Source organism: Brachyhypopomus gauderio, chromosome 3 (assembly GCF_052324685.1).
Source record: "Brachyhypopomus gauderio isolate BG-103 chromosome 3, BGAUD_0.2, whole genome shotgun sequence".
Taxonomy (NCBI): Eukaryota; Metazoa; Chordata; class Actinopteri; order Gymnotiformes; family Hypopomidae; genus Brachyhypopomus; species Brachyhypopomus gauderio.
In genome coordinates this window covers 32761399-32787169 of record NC_135213.1, presented here as the reverse complement: position 1 = coordinate 32787169, position 25771 = coordinate 32761399, and the positions used below count along the sequence as shown (strand labels likewise).

Here is a 25771-nt window from a genome sequence, read left to right as displayed (position 1 = left end):
GCTTTATTTAATTTTAATTTATTTTTTCAAAAATGTTTGCTTGACGATAGTATATAACGTTGATTTTATTTAATTATCTACCTTCTCATCATTTATATCGTTATTATTTTTTATAATATTAACGGAGGAGGTAGTTCATAGTATTGTTCGCTAGGGGGCAGCACGTAGAGTGTGATTTCTGCTGTCTGTTTACGAAGAAGAAGCGAACCGGACGAGTTTGTTGTGTGAAGTTGGTGCATTGTGATCTGCCAACGTCCGAGATTGTGGCACTAAAGCCAGTCGCTGGCCACAAAGGTGAGATGTGTGTTGATATTTTTGTGATAGCATTTTATAAACAGCTAAAATTGAAGGTTGCCCTGCAGTCAGGCTCTAATAATGCCTTATTGGTGCCTTAACTAGCTTCATAAGATGCTCACAGGCAGTATGTCAGCTCCTAACTAACCTGTTTCTACATCTACAGCATTTCCAATCATGTATCACAACAGCTCCCAGAAGAAATACTGGATTTTTGATAAGGAGGCAACATTGGACCAATTTAGATATGAAGCCAACCAGAAGTTTCGCTCTAAAGCCCTGGCTCTCAGAAAGGTAAGGCTGAGCAGCTGGGACTCAAATAGACAGAAGTACAGGGACCTGCTGGCTGTGTGCTCAGGGCTTATACCCTTCCAGTATCTGTGACGTTTCACAGCTCATCATTTCTGAAAATAATTTTCCCCCAGTAAATTACATTTCTTAGATAAGGTTTCTATACAAAATATTTCTTCAAAAGTTATTATATTATGGCATAGGTTTTACAGGCAGTATCACTGAAGTATTGACACCAAATATTTTACATTTTATGACATATTAGATTTGTGACTCTTTTTCTCTCACACATTACAAGAAAAAGTATGAAGTCTTGGTGAAGCTGTTGTTTTTACATACCTCTCTTCCCTCAACAGCCTGGAATAAATGAGTCCATGTTTCTTGATCCTCGTGAAGAAAAAGTGCTTTTCAGACACTATGAGAAGAGATTGCTTGACTTCTGCTCAGTATTCAAACCTGCGATGCCCAAATCTGTTGTGGTAATTATTAGTGACCCCCCCCAATACTCAAATGCATTCCCCAGCCATACATTTCTTTCCCAGAATTCCCAATGCTGAACGGTTCCTTGTCTATCTTCTGTCTTGTGCAAATTGAGATTGTGTTGGAATGAGTGCTACAGCAATAGCCAACTTTATGATGATCACATTTTTAAGATTTTCTATTTTCTATTTATTTTTAGTTGTGAAAGGGACAGCAATTCTGTGTGTATTTGATTAGAGTGTACCCATGTACTGTATTACCCATGTAAAATCATGCAAAACATTTCTTCTGTTTCAGGGCACTGCTTGCATGTATTTCAGAAGGTTTTATTTAAACAACTCATTAATGGAGTACCACCCAAGAACAATAATGTAAGTGTTAAATCAACTCTGTGTACATCCATACACACTGTATAAAAATGGCTGGTACGTTAAGATTAAAAAAACAAATCCAAAGTTCCTTGGAAGAGCTGAAATCATGGCAGGACACCATATCCTGCAGGTTAGGACAGCTGTTGAGGTCAGAGTGCAGATAACTCTGTGTTGTGAGTTACTCCACCTCCCCTCCTCCCCTGCAGGCTGACCTGTGCGTACCTCTCCTGCAAGGTGGACGAGTTTAATGTTTCCAGCACTCAGTTTGTGGGGAACCTACAGGAGAGTCCAGCAGGGCAGGAGAGAGCCTTGGAACAGATCCTGGAGTACGAGCTTCTCCTAATCCAGCAGCTGAACTTTCACCTGGTAGTACACAATCCATATCGGCCGATGGAGGGCTTTCTCATAGACCTGAAGGTAAGGCCACCCGAAGAGAGCGATTGGCCGTCACGTGACGCCAAGCTCGCTTTAAGAAAACCTCCGGTCTTTGTCCAGACGCGGTACCCGCTCTTGGAGAACCCGGAGGTGCTGAGGAAGAGTGCGGACGACTTCCTCAACAGAGCCACGACGACGGACGCGGGACTCCTGTTCTCGCCATCGCAGATCGCGCTCACCGCCGTGCTCAACAGCGCCGCCCGTGCGGGACTCACCATGGAAACGTGGGCTTGCATTAGTAACGTTACATGACATTCCAGATCGTAAATAACCGGTCGCTGGTGGCCTTTGAGGGGATTCTGAGTTTAAAAAGTCTAAAAGAAGTGATCTCTCCATCCAGATATCTTACAGAATGTATGGGGCTAAAGGAGGACAAGGAGACCCTCTCAAAAATGTATGATGCAATGAGACGTACGTATTATTATTGTCATACTATACAAATGTCACTAACACTCAGTCATGCTAGCAGCACGCCACTGCAAGAACGTATCTGTTCGTGCAAGCTTTTATGAGACAATTTGAGCAATCTGAACAATTTTTGAATCTAAAAGAAATACAGCTGTTGCCCAAAGAAAGAACTATACGAACTGGTATGTGTTATATAAATTACAGTTACACACACACACAGTGATATATTTTCTATAAAGGGCACTTCTCTATGCATGGGCAGGACATCTATCTATATAAAGCATCTTTCGAGTACAGTTCAACAAACTGACTTGACAAGAAAATAACAAAAAAACAAAACAAATCCAAAACGTTGCAAGACGTTGTCATTTTGCAATTTTAGGATTAACGACTCTTATTAAAGAATACGAGCTTCCCAAAGTGGATGAAGTAAACGTGTGCAAACAGAAACTGGAGAGGATTCACGCTGAATGTGCCACAAACACTCACTTGTAAGTATGACATGCATGCATGTGTAATATTATCATCTCAGTGTATTCAAGCACAAATGATCAATATCAGGAAAAACACCACAGTATTACAATACAAAGTTTTATTCAGCCTGGTTGCTCATAGGTGTCTTGTATCTAAGATGCAAAAGTGATTTTTTTTTTCTTTTTTCCCTCATATCGGATAGAAAAATAAAAATACACAAGCATTTAGAAATTCAGTCATATTACATCAGTGAAGCTGCTCCTCAGGTTGGTTAGAGCACTGAACACAGCTAAGCTACAAGCAAGATTAATGACAGGCATCGTCTTGCAGCTACAAAACACTAGTTTGGTATATTGTGAAGTATAAAGATTGGGGTGGTAAGTGCATGCCTAATTGAGCAAATTCATGTTAATTATCTTAGACTACCAAGGCAGTTCATCATACCAAAAAAACTGTTACTCATTGGCAAAAGCTGTGTGTGAACAGAATTTTTCCTCTTAAAATTTACCAGCATGATTACAGGAAGCATATTGAAGTGTTACACAATGTAAAATCAAAGGTATATGCAGATATTTTGCATAAATCATACACATTACAGCACTGTCCTATTGATTGAAGTAGACCCTTCAAAGACCTGGTATGTGCGGTACTGACCACACCCATCAGCTCCGCATCCCTTCACGACGACCCAGTCCCCACGGCGTCTTAACGCGAAGCAGTCGGTGGCGCGATCGTCCCTACCGGCGCATGCTCCAAACTCGGGCGTGCACGGAGAAACGTAGTGTTTGCCACCCGTCCTCCGGAAGTCTACTCCGTCTCAGAGACCCCGCACGCATGGGGTGGGGCCTCCGACCGGCGGCCCCGGCCGTGCCAGATTCCCCAAGCACTGTAGGTTGGACAAATCTGACTCGTGGTTTCTCAGATCCGAGTGCTTAAAGATGGAGCTGGATAGTATTAGTCATTGCTTTGATATTATCTGGAGGAGCTTATAAAGATGGGTGCTAATTTTGTACCCTGATGTTGACAGATTCAGTCAGAATTTGCATTCAGAGAAAGGATGGAAGGCCTCGACCTCCCATGACCTCTAGTTAAAGTCCTCACTTTAACAAATGTCGGTGCACAAAATTTGGAGCCATTCCAAGTTTCAATGTTTAAGTCGGCGGACAGTCATTGGTCTACGGCCCTGTGTGCCTCGTGTTTTGTCGAGTCCTTCCTGTGTAGCGACTGCTGTTGTCAGAGAATATGGATTGTTGTAGCCATTATTGTACATTCAGGTCTGGAAAAAAGGAGTTATACAAATATGAGTTGTAAGGATTCAACAACTGGGCCTGATGTGCTGTCATTTTAAATTATTACTACTTAATCTATAGTCTTTAATTTGCTTGACTTATGATGATCTTTAATACCCTAAGTGTAATTTTTGAAATGGCACTGCTCTACCAAGTGTCTAGTAAAGGTTGCTTAAATACATAAATACATTTTTTGATCTCGCACAACCATTTTTCTTGGAATATAGTTTACTTAACTATTTGTCGAGTTTGAGATCATTAAATACCTACCTTGTTCAGTTCTGAAGAGATGACCTACAGATAAATCAATGTAATCCAAAACTAAAAGACAGACATGAATCTCTAACTACACATGGAGGATATAGTGGCAGGATGAGTATTACATGCTCACAGAAATGTAGACGTAATGACCAAGTAAAAAATGCTTCTGCTTTCTTGACACGGGTTATTTTAATGGGCTCTTTAACAATGTATTCTGTGTCCTTCAGGAAAAGAAAGCATGGCTATGAAGATGATGACCATGTTGTGAAGAAGCCCCTGGTTACTGAGGAGGTACGTCATGACTTCCTGACCCTTTCTGTTCCTCTGAGCAGCTTTCATTCATCTCTGCCTGCATTATATGGAATCTAATGATGGGTTATGGCGTTTAGGATTGGACCGATGAGGACCTGGATACTTTGTGACAAGAACCATGCATCTTGTTTTATGAAGACACATTTCTGAGTTTTGGACAGTTTGGACAAAGCTACTTAATCCACATTAGTAAAGTCTGATGTCTGCTCTTTCTGGTCTTGCCACTTAGTTCTACAGACAGGGTTTTTTTTGTGTGTGTGTACACGTACGAGTGTGAGAGGATCTAGGCAATATTTGCCATCTTGTAATACTGACTTGTTTACTGAAAATAAATGTTTCATAATTAATTATCATATATTCAGTGTTTTGGTTGTTATTCTACTTTTGCATTATTTATACAATTACCACAGATAAAAGCTACAAAATCCTGAAAAATCTGAACCTTAAGACAGGAAACAAAATTGAATTTCTTTGCACCTTAGTTGAAAACACTACACAATCTGACAAAGGAGTCAGTACTTTATAAAATGTTTAATAAATGCATGCATTCCTGATACAGTCTTTACTATTATAGATCTTTACTGTTGTAAACATTTTATTTATTCTTCCCCTGAGAGCAAGTCTGGCTTTGAATTTCTCAGGGAAGACTGAACCAATTAAAATATAATGTAGGGAGGATTATTCAAATTATATACTCATGATTCCAGCAAGAGAATTTATTGTTCTGATAGAAAATCATACTCTCTTAAAAAAAGAAAATCCAGTCTACACCACAATCATAACTAAATGAAAATGAAAACACTAGTTTGAGCACATTTCGAATATTCATGACCTTGTAAATCAGTAACAAATTACAGTATATAAAAAAAAACCATTATAGCTCATAATCCAGTTATAGAGATGGCTGCAGCCTTGTGTCAGTTGAATTTCCATATCAAGCAGACAAAGAGTGAACACTTTGGCAACCGTTGGTCAACGGTACTCTGAGCTTTGTCGGTCCCAACGGGACCCGTTTTGGGGAACAGAGACAAGCCAGAAACAAAAAACACGAGCGCACCCACGATGTGGGGTGCAGTCAGTCAAACTGAAGATACCGTGTGGATAGCTTACAAAGTCACTGGTCTAAGACATGCGCCTCGGGCTTTTAGTTTCACTGCCGTAGTTCTTGTGGCATGGCGGAGGAAGGGGAGGTGGAGTGGGAGGGAGGGGGGAGGTTGCCATGGTGATGAGGGTGGAGCATGCTGGGATCCCACTGGCTACTCCATGGAAACGGAGACAGACTGAGTGACAGACAAGAGAGGGGAGATGGAACTACCTGTTGCTGTTGGACATGGCGTAGTGCACCTGTTTCTGCTGGAGGAGCTCAGTGATAGCCAGCAGCTTTTTCAGCACGTGCTACAGACAGAGAGAGAGAGAGAGAGAGAGAGAGAGAGAGGGGGGGGGGGGGGGGGGGGGCAATTAGTGTGAATTTCCAGCTGCCATGTAGAGGTGACACACTGATAAAAACTGCTGTGCCTCAGATGCATTTCTCTCATTTGGAACACATATCTGAGCCCCAAGCCCCGCCCCCTCACCTGCTGGGCTCCTCTCTCATTGCTCAGGGTGCGCAGCTCATCCGAGTGAGTGGCGCAGATCTCATGCAGGGCAGCAAGGTCTCGAGACAGATCAATCCTAAAGTGCTCCAGAGCATCCGGCTGGTCAGGAACGTTCTGGAGGAACCAGCCAGACGTCACCCGTTACCCAACTTCACCAATCAGCTGATAAAGCGCTCACTGCCCACACAAGACACACTCACCCCCAACTCATCCAGAAACATGATCATTCGTTGTTTGTTGTTCTTGATGAACGGATTCACTCCTTCCATGTAGGGCTCCTACAAAAGGAAACCCCACAACAGGTCTGAGAATCGGCGTATGAAACCAGCGAACATCCAGGTCCATGCGCTCGAGACAGGACCAACCTTTGCGCCGAACTCCACCAGATTGGCCAGGTTCTGCACAGACTTGGCTACCAGGGTGAGCGTTCGGCCCGCGGTGGGGGACGGAGGGTCTGCGGAGGAACGCAGTGACATATAAATGTCCCTTAACTCCCTCTACAGTTCTGAATATGTCCAAAAAGAGCAGCCTGCGCCCTGAGCAGCTACTGAGCCTTTCAGCTTTTTATTCCCCTTTAAAGCTCAGAGCAGAAGCTCTCATTATGTAAGCGGTGCACTCACCAGCAATGATGTTGAACATTCGGGGGTTGAGAATGGCAGGGCAGATGAGCCGCAGGAATACAAAACCACTGTGCACAGAAATAGAAGCACTTTAACTCGGCTGAAACAGAACGGTACACCTGAACGGGGATTGTGTGTGTGTGTGTGTGTGTGTGTGTGTGTGTGTGTGTGGAGGGGGGACAAGAATAAAAGCAGTGGTGGTTTACCTCACGACTCTGGTTCGCATTGTAGTGTTGGTGGGCCACTTCTGCTGCACTGACTTCTGCAGGCACCCGTATATAAATCTCAAGGTCCTAGGAAAACAAAAACAAGGATTCAACGTCTACATATTACATCCACACACACACACACACACACACACACACACACACACACACACACACACACACACACACACACACACACACACACACACACACACACACACACACACACGGCTTACGGAGGCAGGATCTCAGCAGCCATGAAGATCTTCTCTACCAGTTCTGAGAGGATGGTGAGCAGATGGGTGAGGTTCAGATTTACGTCCTCGTTCTTCTCCAGTTTCGACGGGTTCAGCTTCAGGGGAGAGAGCAGAAAGCATTTCAAATACAGACAATGGTCAGCACATTCATTTAGTAAAATGAGCAGTAGAATAGCAAAAGCAAGAGTTAACCAGAAAACGCAAGACGACGACGACAACATCCCGCAGGTGCCACAGTATCCGTCATCATCAAAATGGCGGCCAAAAACGGCGAAGAAACTACGTGGCTGCTTCGTGCACAAGCATCCCAACACTCGAGCAAAAAGCAGGGAGCGCACACACCTCGCATGACTGCTTGCTCTCCATGATCCTGAGGATGGTGTCTTTGAGGGCGTGGTGGACGAAGGGTGTGGCTGTAGCCTTCATGTACTGCTCCATCAGAGTGCTGGCGAGGGTGGTGGCTCGGAACAGAGTGGTGGCTTCATCTAAAAACCCCGCCCCGCCCAAAAAATAGAAACTTTGCCGTTTACTGATGTTGAACGTTCTCACTGGCTTTGTAGATACTAGCTTTCTGTCTCAGAAAAGGCAACGTTGCAGTGAGGGATTTAACTGGGTCCCTGATCCTGCCCGGATCTGCCCGAGATCATTACCTTCCATGCTGATCTCGCGGTCATTCAGGGTCCTGAGCAGCGGGGCCTCGGAGCGCTCGTGCCGGAATATCCTGAGCAGGATGCTGGCCAGCTGGGTGCGGTCCTGCCCGCACACGTGAGCCAGCGCGTAGATCACGTGGAAGTCTCTCTGCAGGATGAGCTGTAAGGGGGCGGGGAGCCAGGCTGCTTATGTTCACGTCCAGAAACCCGGACTGAATCATCGAATCATAGATCGACTCGTCTGTTCTGAATCACAGTGCTTACATAAGCCGCTGGCTGGGCCTAAGATGAAGAAGCTAATGGAATGTGTAATAAAAATCATCCTTCTTGTAGGGTCCAGGTCTTAAACAAATGGGGGTAACGCATGCTGTGGAATAACCAAGGCCCGAGACTCCTCACCTCTTTGAACTCGCTGTACTCCTCTTCCGGCATGATCTTCTCCATGGAGTAGCGAGCCCTCACACGCAGGGAGCCTGGTTCCATCCCCTTCAGGGGCACGTGGGAGCTCAGCGGGAACCACTCGTCGATCATCTGGCCCCTCTGCAGGCGGCTCAGCTGACAGCGCATGAACACTGCGTGGACACAAAACACGGAGCTGCTAACGTCTCCCGGTTGTGCCGCTGTCTTCAGACAGCAGAGGGAGCCCTGACGCAGGAGACAGGACCGCGCCGCTCTACCCGCAGCGGGAGCGTCCGCGTGTTCCCGTACCCGTGCTGTCGCGCAGACTTGAAAATGTCACGCAGCGGTGCCGCTTGCGGCATTTTCGGTCCAATCTGTTGCTTTTCGCGGATTGTGAACGTGTAGGACGTTAAAGGGTACGCGCACTGGTCGTTTTGATGGTAAAAAAAAAAATGGCATACTTACAAATATCGCTTTCTTTGCTCTTCTTAGTTTTGTTGCTTAGGCCGATTTCAAATCGGTTGGTTTCACTGGACAGGTCACTAAAAGGACGTCACCATGAACAGAACATTTTTGTTATCACCCTCATCTGTGTAAAAAAAATCTGCTCCTAAAGCTGCAAGCCAAGTGGTTTGGAAACCAATGCAAAATGCCTACGCACTCAAAGATGAACTCCTCTGTGAACACGGGGTTCTGGCCCTCTCTCGGGTGAGTCTTGGCTACGTGCACGCTGTTCAGGTAGATGTTGCAGTAGGGGTTGGTGAAATGCTTGATGGGAAGTTTGTGGGCCTCTTCCACGTACAGCACCAGGCGGCTCACCTGAGGGAGGAGGACAGCGATTGCCGTGTGCTCTGACGCAGAACCCGCTTCCGCACGTTCTGACACATCGCATCGGTCGGTCACGCGCGTTACTGAGCGTCTCACCCAGTGCTTAATTTGTAAATCAAACGATGCCGGAAACGCAAACAGCGGCATGAGACTAGGGGTCACTGAGGCCAACAATGTCACCGGATCGCACACAAAACGCAACGCTTAGGCGCACAAATGTCAAAACAACAAGCCAATTCGTATATATAAATTACTTTTAAATGATTTACGTGTGTTTTAAGTGTTTAAGTGCAGAAGTGCATTTTCAAGTACTTTTGCCTAAATTCCAGCACTTTTCAAATCTGAAATACAAAGCAACATTAAAATTGGTCAGGTAAATGTTCCTTCTCCTGTTTTTGAGGGGTGTTTCTTTATACTACCACGTATCGTTCCGCCGTTCGCGGAGGTTCGTGCGAGGTGGGCGGAGTCGCACGCTACGGTCACTCGTGAAAGTATAACTAGCTTTATAGGGGAGACGCCTAAAGGCATCGCTAAAAAGGAGTGATCTTATGTCATTTAGGAAGCCTGAATGTGGATCTTGTGTTAAAAAAATGTCTTTTATAGAATTATTTGTTCAATTAATTGGTTCAACGCAGACAGATTTCTTCATAACTTATAATTAGTAGGCTTGAAAGTTACCAGATCGAGGCAGACAGTTCCCGGAACGCACCCTTCAAAATGAAAGAGTTCCCGGATCCTGTTCCGGCAGGATCCGGCTCAAATGAAGCCCTGGTCTCACCTGACGCAGCCTCTTGTTGGTGGTGGCCTGAACGGGCTTCCGTAGGTTACTGCAGAAGGTTTGCAGGCATTTCATCCAGTCCTGTGAAGGAACAACAGAATGGTAAGACTGGACTTTTAATGCCAGTGTTTGACAGGATGGGCAAAAAAATGCCACTTCTGCATACCTGGGCCTGCTCAGGTGTGTCTCCCGCAAAGTAGAAAATGTACTGTTCCTCACTAAAGTGATGAACCACAATCTGGAAACAGTTTGGCCTGGATGACGACACACAATACATCCGCGTTCAGCGTGCGCCAAAGGTTTATACGGGAAATTGTAATACGTTCTTGTGCAAATGGGTCAACGAGAGCCGTGAGGCAGCAGGTGCTGGTTACCTGCCAAACAAGGTGTCGTGCACTATGTACACGAAGCACACGCTGAGGTCGATCAGCCCTTTGGGTTTGGTGGCACGTTTCTCGCTCTCGAAGTAGATGAGCTGGGCATCGTTGCCCTCCAGGATGAAGTACAGGTTCTTCCAGCGTTTCCCTTTGCCTAAACCAACAGGATGAGACCACACAACTCAAGCTGCTATTGGACCACAAAACTCTACCGTTGAATATGTTGAATGGGGTGCAAACAACACCGGTTACCACTGGAGAGAGCGAAAACCAGCTGATGCAAGCTACCATTGGACGGGGCTAAACCATACAACTAAGGCTGCTATTGGACAGTGCTAAACCATACAACTCATGCAAACACTGGACAGGAAAACACACACAACTCAAAGAGTACCACTCGAGTACCTCAGCTGAAGTCTCCCATCACCACACAATGTACTGTTCACAAGCACTGAGCACTGGGCACTGCCTGCCAACACAGCTACCCCAGTGGACATATTGTTTTCATATTTGCCATAAGAATAATGTTTGCCGTTTTTCTTCCCCTTAGCAATACGGTCCCTACGCCATTTCGCTTTTATTATATTCGAAGTGTTTGGTGCGTTGGAGCATTTCTAATGATCCGTCTCCTGGGCTCCTGTTCCCTTGCACTGCTGAGCATCTGCATGTGCTGATTAGCTTTCGGGCCACAAAGATTTTCACCAACTTTAGCACATAGCTTATGTTTGGCTAGACTTACCAGACCTCCCCCTTTTTATCTATTTTGTCCTGCCAAGCACCAGTGGAAGTTGAATGCAAATGTATTTTGCCGTTGTGAGGCAGCTCGACTTACTTAGGAAGGCCTGGAACGTTAATAAAGGCACTAAACTCATGCGGGTAGCTGCCGTTCGGTACCTTTATTGAACAGAAGGTATCCTTTCTTCACGATGTTTTTGTAGAAAGCATCTTTCGTTTTTCGACGGATGGTGTTGTAAATTTCCCTGCCGTCCACCAAGTCAGAGAGCACTTGTTCTTGTTGCTGAAAACAAAACAAAAAGATTAAATACCAATTAAATTACATACAAGATTAAAGATACTGTTTAACCGCAAAAATAAAACGGTTTCGATTTCACATACCTGGACCGAAACAGGATCTTTCAGGGTATTTCTTTCTACGATCTGCTCTTTTCTGTAATGTTCGATGATATCATCGACACTACCAAAAAAAAAAAAAGTATTGTGGGAACGCCATTAAATATGACATAGCACTGACTGACTGTGCTTTCCATTACTGATTACAAAAAGTACCTTTCTTCCATTACGGTTATTCTTAGTCTGAAAAAGTCACACAATGCTATTTTACCGATACCTATAACAGGCTTATGTAAAGAAACAAAATAATGTAGATGAGAGGAAGGGTTTCTTCCTGAAGGGTTTCAGCACCATAGGTATCAAGTGGGTGACGAAACAAGAACATGACTGTGTATTTTTCCTGTGAATCTATGGTGAGCTGCATTTTTGGTGAAGCATTCAAACCGAATGAGAGAGAGTTCCAGATCATTCTTTGTAAAGACAGCGGTACTGGGGTGACAGGCTGACAGAGCCCCAGGAGAGGCCCCCGGGCCTCGCCACCACATTTAAAAGCCATGGCCTCAGGACATACCTGTTGTAGTATCTCCCCCCCATCATGTACTGGTTGTTGGGGGTGGGGCAGATCTTGAACCTTTGGATGTTCTCATTGGTGCGGAAGTAGAGCGAGTAGTCCCCCGGTGTGTTGTCCGACGGCCGCACCAGGAAGCTACACACCTGGCCCACTAGTGTGGGGGAAAGAGACGAGCGTGGGGTGTGTCACCGTGCTATAAAACCACTCTGAAGGCATTAGAGGCCATAATAAAGCAATGACAAATGCTGGTGTCATGGTGTAATGTAATGAGGATCTGCACTCGAGTGAGATTGTTATTCATAAATGTTAGACAATAAAGGAAGCTTACCACACTTTTTTTTTTCTTACAGAACAATCATTTTATGGGTATATATAATTTTTGAAACCACACAGGAAATGTTTGTAATTGCAGTGTATTATATTGCATTATACAAGGCTTTATCACTCAGTTTCATCCACCTTGAGCAGAAAATGCAATACAGAATCCTGCAGTGTGGCTGAAACGTTTAATCAAAGGCACTAATGTACAGAACTGCTGACGCCATATAGATATGGCCGATTCTTTTTTACTTAGTTTAAAGAAAATATGAGCGGAGACATTTTATGCTTTAATGGTGCAGTTATCTACAAAACTGTTCTATGCATCAATCCTCAAGTGTTGAAATTTACATACCTGTCATCAGGAGATTGTATGCCTCTTGTTTACTGATTTTCCCATGGTACCAGCTACAAAGACAAAGGGAATATGAAATGAATAATAAAAAATTGAAAGAGTAAACAAGAAAATCAAAGCATGAGGGCATGAGGGAATTTTTAGTGCATGTGTTTTGATTCTGAATCAAGATGGCATACTGAAAATGATGGAAGCGATTAAAGCTATTAACCACCCGTCCTGACCAATGGCATTCTCTTAACCACCCGTCCTAACCAATGGCACTCATAACTACCCGTCCTAACCAATGGCATTCTCTTAACCACCCGCCCTAACCAATGGCATTTTCTGGTCAGATTGATGGCCAGTAGCTTAATGGCCAACACACAAACACGCATATGCACACGGTGCAAAGGCTTCATAAAATACCACTACTGACTAGGATGATTTCACAACTAACAAATGAACTACGATTAACTCCTGTTTGATCAGTGTAGAAAGCCAGAAGCTGTTTGAAGGTCAAGCATTAATAAACGTCTTTTCCCTGGTGAGCAACACGTAGGCTTTCAGTAAAAGGCTGAGCTAAGACTAAAGTCACTGGCCTTGGGAGAGCAGTAATACCACTCAATTAAAACAAAGTGGCTTCTTCACAAATCCTAGCCTGTATATCTCTAAGTAGGCCACAGGTCTTCATCATTTTCCCTTAAATATACCATTAGACTGAGAGGTTCTGTAAAACTACAGTCTCTGGCTGAACAATCTCAATAAACATGAATCAATGATCACATTAATTCTGCAGCCCTCACATGATATCAGACAATCTTTAGGGAGAAAACAGGAGAAGAAAAAAAAAAAAAACAGCGGCTTACATTTTGCCCTCATGGGGATCCTCTTCTCGCCCCTGCAAACAACGTCAAGTCATTAATCACAGTAAGTGCCACAGTCCTACAGCCCATGACCCACTCTGTGTAAGAGCTATTAGTCAGTGAACAGGGGACAATATGGGAGAACTCTTTAGGGTGGTGTTGCTGGGTTTGGGTGAAGCGAGCAGGCACTCACCACCTCCTCCACCAGGTCATCCACTATAAGGCCCTGCTCCTCCGTTCTCACGTTGGTCACCCACATCCATCCATCTTCAAGTTCATTGTGAACGATAAACATATCTCCTTTGAGGAAGCTGACACACACACACACACACATCATGAATGACGCCATGCTTCATTAACGGCCTGGGGGCGAAGCGGATGAAGCAAAAGTATCGAATACGAGTATTCTGTGTACGCCCGAAAAGTGAAAGACAAGCCTTTTGCAAGATTGTGAGTCATGCAAAATAATAAGGCATGAATATTTTAAATAACAGTCCCAGGGAAGACATAATACACTAGCATGGCTATGTGTCATGAGCTATTGGGTGTTTATGAGAGGATCTACACCTGATTTCATCTGTCTCTGGCACTTTGGTATATGGCAGGATCGCTCTCACTCTTCTCCTGTCCTCCACGGGCTGGTGAAATAAGACAGCAATAAGTCTGTTAAATCACATTCCCCCTTTTTGAGTAGTCCTGACAAGTTGAAAGTCAGCTTTGAGACAGAAAAACACTGGATCATAGCGTGGTTCTTCAACCTTGGACGGCAGGTTCTAGACAAGTCTGGCACTTTTTCTATACTCAGCGCAAACGCTGATGCAGTTTAAAAAATAATGAATGACCGAGGGCCTCAAAGAGGAACCTTTTTGTGCTACATATGTGTGCTTATCAGGGAGTTGTGCAAACTACATTTCCTGAAGCACTGTAACTGGATGCTGAGATTGCAGTATTACCTCTGGGGGAGCTACTGGCGATAGCAGCTTTTCACCTTTCAGTAGGCAAGACACATAGCTGTAATACCCAATGAGGTCTGACAGGGATGAGAAACGCCTCCCACCAATGTAGTAATCCCCACACATGGCAATGATCCTGAAAACACACACACAGCTCAGTGTGTTGCTTCTTTAAAACATCAGACATCTAACTGATATTTAAATGATGCATCAACATATTTAATATCATAATGAATCATTCATTTAATATAGTTAAATGTTGTTACCATTCTTTTTATCTTCAAGTTAGTTAAGATCGGTCAGGACTCGGAGATGGGCTGAGAGTTCATGCCTTTGCACTTTACCTGAAGTGGTTGACCACGTTGGTCATGCTGAGGAAGGAGAGCACGAAGGAGCCAGGCCGCCGGTCACTCTCCCGGATCAGGTAGCTGCCTGGGGTCCTGGCCTGACGGAGGCGCTCCTCTGCAATGGTCCGGTCCAGCTTCCCGTGGTACCATCTGGGGGACAAAACGGAGGTCGGTGCCGAGAGCTCAATCATGCGTCACTAATATCACAGCTTTTAGGCCGATTTCCTTAATGGTTCGGTTTACTCCGATAACGTAATTAGGCCTGTGTTTTGGCATCCCATGCTAGAGCTGCCTTAAGCCTTGTGGCAGCTGGTCCACAGAGGGAATAATGAATTTCTATTGTGGAGTGCCCGAGCCTAACACAATTTGCAGCAGGAAAGGTGAGACGAGGCTGCGTTTCAGAAGTGCTTGTGCACTCTTCTAAAAGGATTTCCCAGCCGCGTGGAGGCGTGCCGCCCATGTCAGGACCGACGTCTGGGGATGGAAGCATCCAAATATATCAGAAGTGAAATTATTTTGCCTTGAGAAGGCATCTCCGCACAGCATGAAGGCTAAAAAGCTTTTACACCTGATCCCAGGCCATTAGAAACCTCCCACTCAATAAATTAAGCAGTGGCTTTTCCAACAACACCGGCTAAAATATTTAGTGGCTTTAGGTCCCTGTGATAAAAGTTAACACCCCTGCCTGGTTGAGCACCCAGCATCATGGAAGTCAGGAGGTGGAGGGGCAGGTGACAGGAAGAGAGAGAGAGAGAGAGCAAAAGAGAAAGTGCGAAAGCAGGCAAGAGAGAAAGGGTGTCGTCTACTGTAGAGGTCTGGTGAAGAGGGGAGAGCTCGTGTGGTAGCAGAGACTATGCAAGGACTGCAAGACATGCTGCCCCCCCCCCCCCCCCCCAGCCTGAAAGACCATGTTCGAAAGTTGTGCAGTGTGAAAACAGGTTAATAAACACATATGCCTGGATGCAAGAGCAATGGTGTTTGTAGGCCTTTTAGATGTGCACTAGTATGTGGGACAGTATTGTATAGGGTAATTGATTAACATTGGTATGGGTTTAAAATTTTAAATTTGACCGAGGTTATGTAGAAACAAACTAATGGCACATGTGAACGGACACACTTGTGGCTATGCGTACTGCATTTTCTGTAGTAATTAAACTCAAGGGAAACTGTGGAGACAGTGTTTTTTTTATGGCCGTAGTATTGAGCTTGCTTAGTCGGAGCTATCAGACATAAGGATTAAAGATAAAATGTACTAATTAATGCAAAAGATTTATAAGGCTATCAGTACCTATCCAGAATTTCCATGCGCAAACCAAAAACATGATCTCAACTGTTTGCTTACGATATGCAGAAGGAGTCTTAGAGTGGAAGCATTTGTGTGTGTGTGGAGGATGTGGAGAACATGTGGTGATGGTGTTAATAAATGTTTAACACTGACAGGAGTGTGTTGGCCAAGACTAGAGAGGAAGCCCTAGTGTTCTTTTTCAGAAACGGGTCTCCGCACAGGTGACAACAGCCAGTTTTGTGAAGCACATCTTCCCACTGATGTAGCCGAGTGGTGTGAGATTATGAAGGACTCTCAGTGGTACAGGTTAGTCGCTGTGGCACTGTGAAGGTCAGCTCTTCAACCAAACTCCTCTTCCCTCCTGTTAAACTCACGCAAGTGGTGAAATATAACCTAAAAACCTAATTGCAGAGAGTGGGGCCTTGTCATCTGTGAAAATTACATAGTAAAATAACACAACAGACAGCCAAATGGTAGCCTGTGGTTTATAGTGATCTGATACAGACACATCTACTGCAGAGGCGAACAATATCACGACACAATCTGACAACACAAACTTCAGAAACAAACTTCACCATGTAAACGGCACAGAAAACCTGGGAGACCAGACTCCACGAAGCTTTTAATAGGAGTAAAACTGCACATGCAGCAGAGGAAAGGTCCCCAAGAACTCACTCAGGGACCGTTGGCCAACACTACTTTACATAATGAAAATGACAGCAGCTGGAGGGAGTTATTAGCAGATCGGCTAACGAGCTCAGTGGCTACAGTCTTGTAGATCTGTGGCTGCAGCCGTGTGCACCATGAGAAAGAGGAGTTGAGGTATGTTGGAACCAGAGCCGTGGCCAAATAGGGCCTGTCCCAAAGTCCACGTTTGTGTACCTGCACACGTGTCCGTGCACATTCCAGCAGCTGTGCTACAGTGTTCCTTCGCTCCAACGTGCAAAGGCACAGTGCACAAGACCTGCTGGCCATTCCTGAACCTCATAATTCTGTGCGTTCTTTCATATGTAAAAAAAAATCCAAAGGAAAAAAAAGGCTTTTCTATGTTGATGAGCATTGATCTCCATCTATCCATTCTCAAAGTTGCACCAAAAATCACAGTTATGGACTTTGTTACAAAAGTTATTCTTCTATATTCGGGGCTTTGAGCAGCACATCTCACCACGCACAGCTAGAAGACGTGAGATTAATGAAGGACAGACACAGGCTACTTTCATCTGCAGTTGCATTAAGCTCTTCAACCAACGTTCAAACGGGGTGAAACGTTCACGGTTTCGTCACAGCTCGAGTTACTGCTGACGTGAGCGTTAAAATATAAAGTGCAAAAATAGAAAGAAGGCGGTCCCGTGTTATTCAAGTCTCTTGTCTGCAAAGATCAAAACCCAATCGACAGCCTGGCATTTTATTGAAAGTCATACTTCTTGTAGTGTAGTATCTGTTGCAGCAAAAAAATGCTTATGACTACAGAAACCAAACGCAACATATCGGCTATACTACATGAACGATGGTTAGTGCAGAAATGCTCTGATCAGGGAAGGACCTATGAAGTTATCATATTAGCAGATGTGCTAAAGATGAGCCATGGTAAGAATTACCAACGACAAGAATTTTACACCACTGTGAAGTTCAATTTCTGCTTATTACTGAGGCAAACGGCAGGTAAATACGGTCTCCCCCAGCTTGCGAGACCATACACAAGTGTGACTTTCATCATACTAAGGAATGTCTGATCATGCCGCAGCACGAAACGAGGCAATTGGAAGCAACCATATAGTGGTGATGTAGATGCACTACATTACAGTTGCCAGTGTTGCACCTTTCTTCAAGTGGCCCAAGACGCTGTCCTCTGTTAAAATGGCAGGGTGCAACGTAGCGTCCTACAGATGCATTAGACCAGCAGGTCTGAACGGGATCCTCTTTAGCTTCATGTGCAGCTGCTGCAGTGTTCCAAGCATGTCCAAGCAACGCCAGAGGAACCCAATGGACTCCAACGTTATCGTGCAGAGAGTGAGGGGGCTCAGATCAAAATGAGTGCATAGAGAACTTACATGCACAAATTACATCTAGTTCAGACGTAATATGCAAAATAAACCCTTAATACTTGTTTAAGAGTGATCATCTGAGATTGAAATAAATGCTCAATTAGGCAACACGGAAAACAGACCTGCACGATAAGGATAAATGTTATGATGATAGTATGTAGTGTGCCTTGCATTATAGTATACTACACTTAAGATCCTTTAAATGAGGTTAAAGACTAGCCTGCCTTTCAGTAAAACGATAACGTCATTTGTAGTATGATATGAACATGAAGATGAACTAATACACTATCTGGACCATTTCAGATAGATGTAGCCTAGCCTAATGTAATATCAATGCTACTTTGCCCAATATTGCATTAACAATTAGAAAAATGCTGCATATATTTGCAGAAGAGTCCAGGGAGAAACTGCAATGCATTCTGGTTAAACATATAGAGGGTACAGATACAAAGTGTATAAGCACAAGAATTGTAGAAAACAGGATGTTCTATACAGACATCCTCCTTAGACGTTCAGAAACATTTTGTTTGTACAGCTGATGAAGGATGTCTGTCTGTCTAGGCTGCACATGATTTGACTACTTTGAGAGTTGAGAATTGTGGGTGAGCTTGCCTGGCCGGCCTGTAGTCATGCAGGCTGAACTAAGCCTATATCTGACGGCAACACTGTAAGAGCTTTTCTACTGCATTAGACTGACTCACTCACCAAACACAGGAACAGGAAACATGTTGGGTTGGACAGAGTGCGCTCTTACAGAGTGTGTGTGTGTCTGTGTGAGTGTGTGCGTGACAATTCTCAGCTACCCACCCCCCCCGACATACGCACGCGCACACACTCATGCACGCCTGTAACCATTTTTAATTCCTTGGAGCCGGCTGTTATGCACCACATGCTATCCAAACAAAAACCAAAAGAAATGAATAGAACAACGCAAAGAACACTAATCCCAATTTAAACTGCATATTTTACCTTTGAATTATCTATTGTAAAACTGAATATTGGTCTGCTGGGATGGGTTGGGCAATAATAATAATGATGATAATGATAATAATGAAAACGTCTTTAAATGCATGTATTGAATATTAAATTCATTGCCTATATTATCTGAACATTCAAGATTGGAGGCCCCAGAGTAACCCCAACAAGTTTCCCTTATCACAGCTTCCAAGACCTAGAAAATAGATTTTTTTTTTTTTTTTTAAGATTAGGCCAAACTCTGCAAGACGTGATCCATTTATTTACATAAACACCAAAAACAAAAGGAGGTTGGTCGAAAAGTGCAAAGACCAACGCATGGAACTATTCGTGTGATTTGTAACAAATAACTACGTTTAGACTCAAATAGCCTGGACAAATAGGATGTCAAAACACGACTGACAAGATAGCAGCATAAATCAGTACAATAATCTCCCTCTCCAGACTCAGCTTATTGAAAACAGGACATGACCTTTTGAGGTTAGTCCATGGCAGCCATCCTGAGGAGAGGAAAAAAAAAGAGGAGACCTCTCGATTTAAAGGCTTCATCGCGGAGGAAATAAGGGGATGGCTGGGGCTTGTTGTGGCTTGATTGAGGGGACACTGTCTCTGCCACCCCACCCCATCAAGGCACTTGTAGAGATCTCCCTTTCCCCTTACTGCATCTTGCTCCCCTCGTAAAAGTGCATCTCCCAAGACATCAAGTCACTGCTCATTCTCATCAAACAAGCGAAGAAACTGGACCACTTGCCATTAGAAATGTGTCTGTACTGTGCAGCCAGCTGTCGTCAGGGAATCCAACATGAGCTCTCTGACAGGACCAGAATGTGAAGATTCATCTACTAAAAAGCTTCATCTGCTCACGCATTTAATCTCCTGTTAGGTGGTTCTTTAAGTGGAAGTAGCCATTACTACTGAAATAAAAGCTTTCACACAGTCACAGTCACTATAGCCACTAAATGTGAAATATGTTAAGGTTGATGATGCTAGCTGTTCATAAACTCAGGGCTAGTTATGGGACATGTGTAACAGTTTCTTCAATGCTCAAACTTATAATGAGCAACACAGCAACTCTGATATGCCAATGCACAACTGTACAAATGACCCGAATGGGAGTTAAAGAAACACACAAACAATTCAACCGCATTAAGAAAAGCACCATTGCATATAACAAATAAAAAAAAATAAACAGAATTATTTACAATAAAACCACACTAAATAATGGTATCACAAACTCTTGTGCAGCCTTCCTAAATCCATAGGCGAAAACGGTACAATAGAACCGGAAGAATCTGAAAAGCGAAACGGAGCTCTCCGCGTGGAGCACCGACGAGAGTGGCGCTGGCTTCGTGTCCCACTTACGCCGGATTGGTCCTCTGCTGCATCCTGGTCCGTGGCGTGTGCGCCCGCTACCGGGGTAAGCCCGCTCCGCTACTGAGCCTCAGGCATCTGCCTCCTCCGCCCAGTCAAACATAACAGGACACGGCACCGACACGGTCCTCACCATCATCCCAAGGAAGAGCTGTGCTGCTGAAGTCTTCTCTCCGGTCTTGGTCAGAGCAACGTGTACATCCCACCCTGGTAATGGGGGGGGGGGGGGGGGGGGGGGGTTTGCTGCCTCTCACGAAAGCAGATTTAATGCAACTTCCATTGACTGGCGTTGGTGATGACCGTGTAAGGTTCTGTGAGGGATGAGCCCTTTCCTTGATGTTGCTGCAGTTATACGTCTTGCTTTGCTCTTGCACTGAAGCCAGTCACATAAAGCCAAGAGTGATCCTGAAGAGTCTTGAGGTTGAGAGTAAATCACAGAGCGTAGGAAGAGTGATCATAATGCAAAGGGGTGGCGGGGAGGGGAACTGGGCGGGGCATGTGGGAGAGGCATGGTGGGCGGGGCATGTGGCCGACTGCAGGTAGTCTAAAGACCTCAAACTAGCTGCTTCTGCACTACCTCAACAGTATACGAGTGGATCTAAACACGGCAATAATTCAACACCTCTAAACCAATAACAAAAAGGCTACACAGGGTCAAATATGTATCTTCTCCGCATTCTAAGAACAGTGACACATTGTAATTTTAATGTTTAGCGGGTAACTTAGCAATCAGCCATTATGCAAATTCCTTGGGCCAATCAAGATATAATATATATATACATATATTTTTTTCTTTAAGTTTCCACAGTAGAAAAAGGTAGTAGGAATGCAGGAACAGCTTCAAATCAGCATCATTTTTCTTCATGCGTGACAGAGCGTCACAGCTAATTAAGACTCTGAAGTAGCAACTCCAGTGTACAGATGGAGTACGTCTTTAGTGAGCAGTCACTATGGAGCAGAAGGGAAAACCTTGATGGTGGGGCTGTACATTTAAGTTGTCATTAAACACACAAACCTGAGCTTTTACTCATGCTGTAGCAGCAACTGTAAAGGCCAGTTATTTTAAGATGTTTAAAGAGTTCTGGACAATATTTCTGTACGGAGCAACTTGCAGCTACTCTAGTGCAATGTCGGTGAATGTAAACAGCCCATTAATCTTAGTGTCTATAGTGCTTACAGTGTCCTACTACAACATCAGATTTATTTTGTATATAGATACACACTTACCTGGTAACACCTGTACACACCTTCCACAATGGAGTTTAATTTGTTTTCAGTAGACACCTTATCAAGATGCATTATTGAGGCAAAGTCAAGAGCCTTTTGAGCTACTTTAACAGACACTTGGTGCAAAATTATACAGGTGTTACAAAAAAAGAAAGTAAAGAGTGTCTTTGAAAGATTACGCTTTGTTACCTAAAGCAGCCCAAATTAGTGCAGCCTATGCAGATCCTGAGCTACTTGGCATTCAACAGACTCCACGATTCTACGGAGACAGCTAGGCAGCACAGGGGCTCAATTAACACTGCTGTGTGAGAGTTACATGAGCGACTGCATATCATACAGTAGCCGCATCACTGATTCCAAACTCCACCGGCCCACCACCACCACCCTCATCCCTGCACCCCACCCAAACCGGCTGCTCTCCGGCGAAACTGTTTATGCCTCAAAATCCCCTCTAATCTTTGTGGAAACTCGAGATACTCAAATACTCATTTTCAAGAGTGCCGTTTGTTTTTGTCCGAGCCTTGGTAGAGTGGCTCCTCGTTTAGACTTTTCTGTTTTGCTTTCAATAAACAGAAGGCTCGTGAGCGTCTGTGAAATATTTGGCCTAGTGACGGCACTGCTGTTTATGAATGAACTGTGCTGGAGGATTGTAGCCGTCTCTGGCGTGCTACAAAGCACTACGTTTAGTCACACATGCTGCACATAAGGGACTTTGTCCAGCCTCGTGAAGGTTTTCCAAACTATACCACATTGTTGCCTCCTTACAATTCACAAAGGAACGAGTTTGTACATCCCAGAGCTGGAGCTGCTGTTTATTCCACTTCTCTTTCTCTCTCACACTGCAGTAAAATTTCAAGTAAATATTGTAATACAGTGACTACAAACAGTGCCATGATGGAGTTGAAGGAATGGCACAGTAGATGTTTAAGCTTAATTTTGGACCAACATGGACCTCACACACTGGATAAGAACTGAGAGATTTCGGTCACTTATTACATGGAAAAGATGGTAATGGATTGAACTGACTAAAGCTCAAGGTTTAGTTAAATATTTCTTGTAAACATTTAGGGCTTCTGCATAAACACACCTCCTTCCGTCTTGACTGCCGATATTCTGTAGTTAAAAATGATTAAAAAGCTAAACACAATGTTCAGCATCTGGTGAGAACCGACAGTCGAAAAAGCGACTATCACTTTAGTGATGCACAAAATCATGAGGACACTCTTGTACGGGCCTGGCTTTAACCGGCAGCTTCCTGACCTGAAGCTGGGCTCCTGTTACTGCTGGAAGAATAAGATTATGACATCTCTGGTCAGATGCTGCCCAACCTTCCCTCAACTGAACACTGATAACTGAACACGCCTGTGTGCAGAGGAACAAACTGACACCACGACCCCTACCTTTTATCATGAGCACCAATACACAATGATTTTTAACTATTCGTAGTGAAGGGCCACACAATGCCTGTGGAAGTATTGGTGTGAAAGACCTGAAGGAACATGGGACAAATCAAAAGTCCACATCAATGCAGAAGTCAGATTTGCATAAGTTTCAAGGATGCCTTGAATTGTACTCTTTACTTAGCAAAAAGAATCAGCGTTGTGTCACATATTAATCTTTGCTCATGTAATTTGTACATAACAAATCATAAAAATCTGTTATGTTAGACCAATAATACAAAATTAGCATTGCATTAGCAACTGAAATCAAAAACAAAATCCATTATATCAAGGTAAAAGACTAATACCTTATATGGTATGGTAAAATAACTTATAGACTATGAGCCAAAGAATCACAACTAAAATAGAATGTGAAAGATACTGATTTTTTAACTTTGAACAAAGTCACCATCGGAAAATAAAGGATGCTCCCAAAACCACATAGTACTATATTAAATAGTATGAACTTTTACTCCACTGTTGTCAATAAATTTGTCAATAGGTTTAACCAAAACAATATATAATAATACACTGTTATAAGTTATATATCATCTTACATTTCCTTAGTGGCTTTCTGAAAAGTATTACTCAGGTAACTATTTTAGACTTAAGTACTGAGAAACCTCAATTGTATGAGGTACTTTGGAAACTTAGCTGTGCTGGCTGCATTTTTGCAACTCTTGCCTTTAGCCAACCGCACAAAAATATCTGTGTGTGACTATATATAGCCTTTAGCTTTTGAATTCTCACAGGCTACATATAAAAGTCTAAGCCAACAGGAACTGAGAAACGTACTTTGGGTCTTACTGGTATTTTTCTCCACAAAAACAAGCGAGTTCAGTTTTGCACAAGGGCTACACGTTGTGCATTATGTTCCAGATAGTGGTGTATCTATGTGTGTTATACCTCTCCACGTATCTCACACCACAGTCCGCCCTACACTTACAATGGACAAGTTAGTGGGAACATCAAGAGCATAGGCCTCGTATAACAAAGAGTGTATGCAGTATAACAGTGTAGCATAGTGTATTATAACAGTGATGATATAACATTTCTCAATTGTCTCATTTCAAAACAGGCAGTTGTCACCTAATTGACCCGGTTTTGGTGCAGAAAGTGAATTGCAACACGTCTTCATGTGTTTAAACTACTCAAAGTTCTTGCAACTGTTCAGTGTGTGGACGTCTGAGTATTTCACGCCATTCATCACTTACATAAAGATGACAAACATAATGAAATGGTGTGATTTAAGGAGTGAGAGACATCCTTACTGGTTGGTGGGCGGCGCGGAGAGCGAGAAAACAGCCTCCTCTTCCTCACACTCCGCTCCGTCCTGCGGGTCGCTCTCGTCCACGCTGCCGTGTGCCCCGTAACCCGGGGGCGGCGGAGGCGGCGGGGGCAGCGGGGGGAAGACGGCAGGCCCGTCCGAGCCTGCCGAGGTGGGCGACATCCGGCTGTCGGGTCCCTCCGAGGTGGGGGAACAGGACACTCCGCCGGCGCCCGAGCTCGCCCCGCTCCCCGCGGCCGACACGTCTCCCGCGACCGGGTAAATCATCACGTCGGCGAGGCGGTCCGGGGACGTGTTGGAAGGGCGGCGGAAGCTCTGCGCAGGGCCCCGACACGAGTCACCGAGCCGCGCTCTCCCCGCGTTGGGGTAGAACCCGAACGAGCTGGTCCGAGGGCCTCCGCCGTCCTCGCCCCCCGTCCCCGGCGACACCGTCTCCCTGTCCTCGCTCCCGACTTCCGCGTCCATGAAGTGCGCCGAGCTGAATTAAGAAGAGAGCCGGCCCTTCTCTCTCCTCGCCCACCCCCCCAATTTTGAAACACTGTTCCCAGTCTTTGTGGGGGGTGATGTGTAAACTTAACGCCAAAAAAGAGAAACTTTCCTGGGGGGGCGCACACACACACACACACTTGACGCCCAGCTAGCACACGCAGCTAGCGCCGCCTGGTCCCACCACACACGACGCTAGCCCGGCTAGCCCAACGGCTCACTCCGGGAGTTTACGTCCTCATTGTTTCCCCCCTCCGAGTTTCGCCTTCACAAGAAATTCACACCGACGTCGAAATTTAAGCGGACGAAACGACACAAAAGCGGGATAGCGAGAGCAGCCGACACCCCCCTGGCTTCCCGTCACGCCGGTTCTCGGTAGCGGTCCACTTGACGGGGAATGTGTGGCTTTTCTTTTATTGTCAATCTATTTTTTGTTGTTGTTGTTTTGTTTTTCAAAATGAGTAGAAAAAAAACCCCGTATGAAACGGTCCGCGCTCGCAGGTTTTAGTATCCGAGACTTTTCTCCCTCTTCATTTCCACTCAGCGGTTGGACGTTACGGCGTGAACGTCTCTTTTCTCTCCGACATTGGTGGACGGGGTGAACAGTTGCCACAGCTGCTCCCACAGCCCCGCTCCTTTACACCCCCCTCCTCCTCCCACCACCGTCGCGCGTGCCACGCCGCGCGCGCCCGTCCGCGCGCAGACCGCGTTAACAGAACGTCGAGCGCGAGTGAATTCGATCGCCCCGAGACGCGACGATCTTTCGATTATTGGACCGAGTTCAGGTTTGTGCATTGTGCTTTTGCAGTTACTCGCGTTCATATTTCAAACATATATATTTTTGTTATATTCAATACTTGGTCAATGTTA

General features: G+C 44.7%; 2 protein-coding genes across 5 annotated transcripts; one reads left to right on the top strand and one right to left on the bottom strand.

The window, feature by feature from the left end:
* Nucleotides 1-56: 56 nt before the first annotated feature.
* Nucleotides 57-4970, top strand: ccnh (cyclin H). 3 transcript variants are annotated; one of them, XM_076997691.1, is made up of 10 exons: nucleotides 77-294; nucleotides 461-588; nucleotides 942-1064; nucleotides 1363-1436; nucleotides 1643-1853; nucleotides 1932-2095; nucleotides 2212-2282; nucleotides 2662-2770; nucleotides 4531-4594; nucleotides 4693-4970. In XM_076997691.1, exons 2-10 carry the CDS (start codon nucleotides 472-474, stop codon nucleotides 4723-4725), a joined length of 966 nt encoding a protein of 321 aa, XP_076853806.1. In that variant the 5' UTR covers nucleotides 77-294; nucleotides 461-471; the 3' UTR covers nucleotides 4726-4970. The 3 variants fall into 3 exon arrangements, with proteins under 3 accessions (XP_076853807.1, XP_076853805.1, XP_076853806.1); XM_076997690.1 differs by having other exon boundaries at nucleotides 62-294; nucleotides 4531-4970; XM_076997692.1 differs by lacking the exon at nucleotides 942-1064 and having other exon boundaries at nucleotides 57-294; nucleotides 4531-4970.
* rasa1a (RAS p21 protein activator (GTPase activating protein) 1a) lies at nucleotides 2846-25554 on the bottom strand. Of its 2 annotated transcripts, XM_076997687.1 has the most exons (26): nucleotides 24399-25554; nucleotides 14783-14935; nucleotides 14439-14574; nucleotides 14053-14123; nucleotides 13679-13796; nucleotides 13489-13520; nucleotides 12641-12693; nucleotides 11968-12118; nucleotides 11442-11520; nucleotides 11220-11343; nucleotides 10323-10479; nucleotides 10115-10202; nucleotides 9949-10029; nucleotides 9004-9161; nucleotides 8808-8884; nucleotides 8343-8515; nucleotides 7944-8103; nucleotides 7636-7778; nucleotides 7273-7388; nucleotides 7037-7123; nucleotides 6831-6898; nucleotides 6576-6664; nucleotides 6411-6488; nucleotides 6190-6324; nucleotides 5931-6010; nucleotides 2846-4029 (listed from the first exon to the last, which is right to left on the bottom strand). In XM_076997687.1, exons 1-26 carry the CDS (start codon nucleotides 24878-24880, stop codon nucleotides 3987-3989), a joined length of 3132 nt encoding a protein of 1043 aa, XP_076853802.1. In that variant the 5' UTR covers nucleotides 24881-25554; the 3' UTR covers nucleotides 2846-3986. The 2 variants fall into 2 exon arrangements, with proteins under 2 accessions (XP_076853802.1, XP_076853804.1); XM_076997689.1 differs by lacking the exon at nucleotides 2846-4029 and having other exon boundaries at nucleotides 5134-6010.
* Between the last annotated feature and the right edge of the window lie 217 nt (nucleotides 25555-25771).

Excerpts from the sequence above, each read along its gene's own strand:
- ccnh (XM_076997690.1), top strand. The coding sequence starts at position 472 with ATGTATCACAACAGCTCCCAGAAGAAATACTGGATTTTTGATAAGGAG. Across the intron at positions 1,854-1,931 it reads GCTTTCTCATAGACCTGAAG|ACGCGGTACCCGCTCTTGGA; the intron begins GTAAGGCCACCC and ends GTCTTTGTCCAG. Across the intron at positions 2,771-4,530 it reads TGTGCCACAAACACTCACTT|GAAAAGAAAGCATGGCTATG; the intron begins GTAAGTATGACA and ends TGTGTCCTTCAG.
- rasa1a (XM_076997687.1), bottom strand. The coding sequence starts at position 24,880 with ATGGACGCGGAAGTCGGGAGCGAGGACAGGGAGACGGTGTCGCCGGGG. Across the intron at positions 6,899-7,036 it reads ATGCGAACCAGAGTCGTGAG|TGGTTTTGTATTCCTGCGGC; the intron begins GTAAACCACCAC and ends TTCTGTGCACAG. Across the intron at positions 6,665-6,830 it reads AATGTTCAACATCATTGCTG|ACCCTCCGTCCCCCACCGCG; the intron begins GTGAGTGCACCG and ends GTTCCTCCGCAG.